The 5,390-nt window shown below is 30.3% G+C and overlaps 1 protein-coding gene across 1 annotated transcript; it reads left to right on the forward strand.

The window, feature by feature from the left end:
* Window positions 1-3,770: 3,770 nt before the first annotated feature.
* Window positions 3,771-4,429, forward strand: LOC107443684 (histone H2A). The gene has a single exon (XM_016057631.4). The coding sequence runs from the start codon at window positions 3,890-3,892 to the stop codon at window positions 4,262-4,264; it is 375 nt and encodes a 124-aa protein (XP_015913117.1). The 5' UTR covers window positions 3,771-3,889; the 3' UTR covers window positions 4,265-4,429.
* Window positions 4,430-5,390: the final 961 nt, after the last annotated feature.

Genomic DNA, 5,390 nt, shown 5'->3' on the forward strand with positions numbered 1-5,390 from the left:
TTGCGAATTAACACTGTTGATGTGAAACTAAGGCAAACAAGTTTAAAGAGCACAAAAATATTTATAAAATTAATACAGACAGCTGTTTCGGATGCTCAAAGGGCAACCTTCAACAATGCAACAGAACTGCACTAATGAAGGTTGCCCTTTGAGCATCCGAAACAGCTGCCTGTATTTTATAAATATTTTTGTCCTCTTTAACGTTCTTTGCCTTAGTTTTGTATTTTAGCACAAAGGTTGCCCACTTGTGTACTTAATGTTGATAGGTCTGATTTTTATGGAAAGCATGAGAAATTCTATTAGAAAAACTTACCTTACTTGTTCATACAGCCTGTGGATAGCAATGTAAAGTGTGTACAGATGTAAAAGTTTAAATATTTTTAGGCTTAAGAACTTTTATTATTGGTTCTATTTTGTTTATTCGTACAACTCTTGCAACATTTTGTGGTACATTCGTTTCAACATTAAAAAATACATAGGAAACAAGGCATCACTTGTTTAGAAAGCAATTATTAAAATATTGGATTAGTATTGTGTAATTCATTACACTGAAAGAATAACTCAAATTTCCCAATGTTGATGTGACTTTAAGATAACTTTAACCTTACTAAACTTATTGAAGATTGAATTTATTAAGAAAAAAACTTGCTTCAAAGTAAAAATTAAAATTAGCAGTGAACAATTTTATTTATACTTACATACATGGAAAAGGTTTCCTTATGATTTTTTTTTTTTTTTAGTTACCAATTTAAAAATATGGATTTTTTTTTTTGTTGTATTTGCTGCAATTAAGATATCTATGTAAATCCTTATTTATGAAAGAGTTAAAATAGTTTTTATCTTAAGATTTTTCATGTCATTCTCCCAAGCAAACTTATTTCTCTATCTGAAAGTTATCCATTTTACTAAGGTCCTTAACCTTTTGAGTCCCAGAGGGTATTGAAAGAAACACTGCTGAAGAATTCAAAACATTATCGCTCTTTCTCTAGATGAGTTCAGAAAGATCAAAGCAGCGCAGTGGCGTTTGTTTTATTTTATGTCTAGAAATACCAAGAGTTGCAACAGCACTTTATTTTACGTTGATGAACCGCAATCGGATCGATGGTGCTTGTGTTTGTTAGATAACGAGTCTTTTTCTCGTTGCTCCGTCAAAACTATTGCAGTTTGCGAAGTGATCAGCAGTATTCTCCCGTTATATGTCTCGTTCATAACTGTGATTCAAAATGATTAGGTGAAGCAACACAAAGTAAGTAAAAATTAATCTATATTTAATGTTTAACTTTTTTTAAATTTGGTGTATCTCCCAAAACATACATTGTACTACATGTACATGACTGAGAATGACTGCAAAATACAACGCATTTATTTTATTACGTATTATTGCATTATTCTGCCGATTGTAAAATTTACTAGTCACATTAAAAAGAGCTGTGTTATGTACTTGCGTCAGTTAATCTGAGCGTGCGACTTCAACAATCAGTAACACACCGTCGGTTGTCCACAGTGTTCGAAATGTACTGGGTTTGCTCAATAGCGTAACCGGTCTGCTTGGGACTCAAACACTTAAAAGTAAACTTTTGCTCTAAAATAAAATAAAAATTTTGTTTGTTTTTAATTATTTTGCAAAAGCTTTGTATTTTGATAACTTTTAAAGGTGGTGAGAGGCTGGTCTAAACTGGAAGTGACCTTTCCTGTGAAATGCACACTATTTCACAGGATTCTTATTTCTTGGGAAAAATCTCCTACATATATGTTACTATTATTCTAAATAAGGTAGTCTAACATAAGATTTAACCGGTTAAATTGGCCGGGTACTCAGTAATGGATCTTAAGACTAAAAACCAGTCCCATGTACCGTATAATTTTGGGTATTCAGTTCATCTTAAAAATTTTCCTTTCAAAGGATTTGAGGATATTTTGCGTCAGCACCGTGGTCAGTGCAAGGCGGATGCGGAATACCCTGGCTTCTTTGTCATCAATCGTGCTCATTTTTCTCTTTTTACCAAATATTGCAGAGAGATACAGCACTCGCTTGTAGCTGCTACAAAATATTCTTGGTTATCTATGTGCTTCGGGAAAAACTTATATGCCTTGTCTCTATTGAATACAAATTATTAAGTTAATGTTAATGTTGGTTTCTTATTACTGAAATAAAACTGGCTTTTTGGCACTTAATGAAAACTGAGAACAGAAGCAGTTTGTCGGAATATGACTTGAAATACCACCTATCAAAACAGACAAAATGAGATGAATGCAGCTTGAGGAAAAAAGTAATGTGGTACAGGAATGTAAATACCATTTTTTAAAGTTTATAAAACCTTGAGTAATAGTATAAAATCAATCTGGATGAGCAATTTATCATAATTTATTCTTTTTAAAAGCTGTGTTTTGAAAACAGTTTTAATTTCTTTTACTCATAGGTTGGTAATCTAAAATAAATCTTAACGCCCTAATTCTGGAAGAAATAAGAGGCTTTGATGAAGTTTAATAACATCTAAACTTGTAAAAAACATGACAAAAACAAATGTTATGCTTGTTTTCTGTTTTTACTAAGTTCAATACAAACCAGACCTACAAAAAAAAATTTTAACATAGAATATCCGAGAACTTTTACTTTTTTTTTCATTGTTTCAAATCTTAGATACATTAAAATATATAAAAAATATTAATCACTTTTTTTAGTATTTTCAATGTTCTCTTCTATACAGGTACCAAAAATGATAATCTGCACCTGATTTCTGCATTACCACTGTATAATTTATCAATGGCTTCTTGTCAATAGTAAAAATCTTTTAAATTTTGGATATCAAAAACAAACAATATAAGCATTAAAAAATTCCAGATTCTGGGACAAAAAAATATTCTTAAGCCACTATGAACAAATATTTTTAATGAATAGAGATATATTAATAATTATAACACTTAAACCAAGACATTTATTTTCAAAATTGTCTTTATTATAATTTTTGTTGGAGGCCGAATAATTTAAACTGATCACTTTTTTTTTTGGTACAAGTTCTTTTACAACAAACTTTAAAGAAGCGAAAAAAGCTATAGTATTAACCAAATGCTTGATATGTGTGTTAAATACACAAAAAGAATTTTAAAAAAAACGAGATTGAACCATTTGAAAAGGATGGAAAAATGAAAAAGTCAATAAATTTTTCCTATTAAAAAAAAATCAAGAAATTATGCTATAAAAAAATTCGAAAAAAAAAACATGTTTGTATTTACAATATATTCGCAAAAAAATTTTGCATGGTGATGTATTAAACTAAAAAGATCATTAAAAAAAAACTTGCTTTACACCATAGCAATAACCAGCATTTTAGCTATAGGATATTTAACTTAAGAAACGTAACATTCTATTTCTTCATGATAATGCGTCAAAATAACCGAAACGTTGTATAAAAACTAAAGCTAAAAACCAATTAAACTAAAATGAATAAAATTCAATTTCTATAAAGTAGCTGTGAATAAGATTTTTAAGTGTTAAGTACACTTTTTTTTTTTTGTCATACACCTTTTGATTTCACATGTAACTTTCAAATTCTGTATCTAAATATTAAAAACAAATAATGTTATTTCAAATAATTATTATTTAATCCCTTCAATTCTATTTAATAACGAAATCTAATTGTTTACAAAATAATAGCCACCATATGGCAAAACAAATACAATCAAATGTCACCGCAATGGGCGGTACTCAGTTTGCTGCAGATAAATCAGCCATTGGAGGAGAAACTCAGTTTCTGATTGGCCGTCACTCATTCTCGGGTTTCTTTTATAAAAACCAAAATTGCGTAATATTTTTTATTGTTCTCAGCTTTGTTGTCGTCTGCAGAAATAAATTTAGTTAAGTTTTTGACATTCTTAAAGCTTAGTGAATATGTCTGGACGTGGCAAAGGTGGTAAAGTGAAGGGAAAGAGCAAGACTCGATCTAGTCGTGCTGGACTTCAATTTCCAGTGGGTCGTATTCACAGATTATTACGTAAGGGTAATTATGCTGAACGTGTAGGTGCGGGAGCTCCGGTTTATCTTGCTGCTGTCTTGGAATATCTCGCCGCCGAAGTGTTGGAGTTGGCCGGCAATGCTGCTCGTGACAACAAAAAGACTCGTATTATTCCCCGTCATCTTCAACTGGCCATTCGAAACGATGAAGAGTTAAATAAGCTCTTGTCCGGCGTGACCATCGCCCAAGGTGGTGTTCTGCCTAATATTCAGGCTGTTCTTTTACCTAAAAAGACAGAGAAGAAAGCCTAAAACTGTCTTCTAGCATCCCCGCATTTTTCGAAATTCTCATCTAATCATTCCAAAACCTCGCTGTGTTTTTAGTTTTGCGGACTTGTGGATTTTATTTTCTATTTTCGAACATTATTTGTGATTTGTATAAGTGTAAGCTAGCTGTAATAAATTCATTTCGTTTAATTTTTGCTTTAATTATTCATTTAATTTTATTCTATGGTTTGTCTCCTCTTTCAACAAGTTTTTAGGTGGTAAGTACTATTTTTCTAGCTGGTATACATGCAAAGTTAACTGGTGTATTTCGTATATTATTTGTAGCTTCTACTGTTATGCAATTTATCAGGCTGTTAAGTCTTCCTAACAAGTCGAGTGATAACTGGTAATATATATTTGACAGTATTGAGTGTGACAATCTTAAACCTTTTTAAGCATTTTTTAATTTTAAGAAATGCTTTTTTTCACGAAGTTTAATATTTTATTGTTTATGTATTAAACTTTTATCTACATAGTTTTTTGTTATTTTATGAGCTAAATTTTATATTTTTATCTTCCGGAGAAGTTTCAAAATAAATGCATTGTAAGCTTGTTTAGATAAGTCATAATTGAGTGAGTTGGTGAAAAAGTTTACTATTTGATAAAATTTGACTTAATATTATAGGTCTGGTGTGATGCTCTTTGAGTAATTGGCATTTTTTAAAATTAGTTTTGAAAAAAGAAACGCTTGAGTAATTAAACTGTATGATTGTCTTGTCTAGTTGCATCTTTGATAATTCCAGTGTATAGTGTGTTAAGATAAAAAGAAGTTAAAGCATTATTTTGTATACACAAACTTAATGTTTCAATTCAGTAGCAATATTGTGAGATTTACACCAATGAGAGTTCTCTTATCTTTCAGTTAACTTTCTAACCAGTTTCATGTAAAGTTACGTATTCAAGAAGCCATTTTTGTTTAAAAGAGACTAGAGTTAATATATATTTTAACCAAACCATTTCTTACTTATTTGAATCCATTGCTAATTTTTTGATGTTGTAATTCTTATTTGTAAAATTAGAAAGGTACAAAAAACCTGGAAATTTGTTTATGTTTGAGTTTATGGAAAAAGTACTGTGCCCTAGACTAGTGAGGTACAATTTTCAAAGAGAT

Source organism: Parasteatoda tepidariorum, chromosome 5 (genome assembly GCF_043381705.1).
Source record: "Parasteatoda tepidariorum isolate YZ-2023 chromosome 5, CAS_Ptep_4.0, whole genome shotgun sequence".
NCBI lineage: Eukaryota > Metazoa > Arthropoda > Arachnida > Araneae > Theridiidae > Parasteatoda > Parasteatoda tepidariorum.

Bases quoted from the DNA above. Each gene is read 5' to 3' on its own strand.
- LOC107443684 (XM_016057631.4), top strand. From the start codon at position 3,890: ATGTCTGGACGTGGCAAAGGTGGTAAAGTGAAGGGAAAGAGCAAGACT.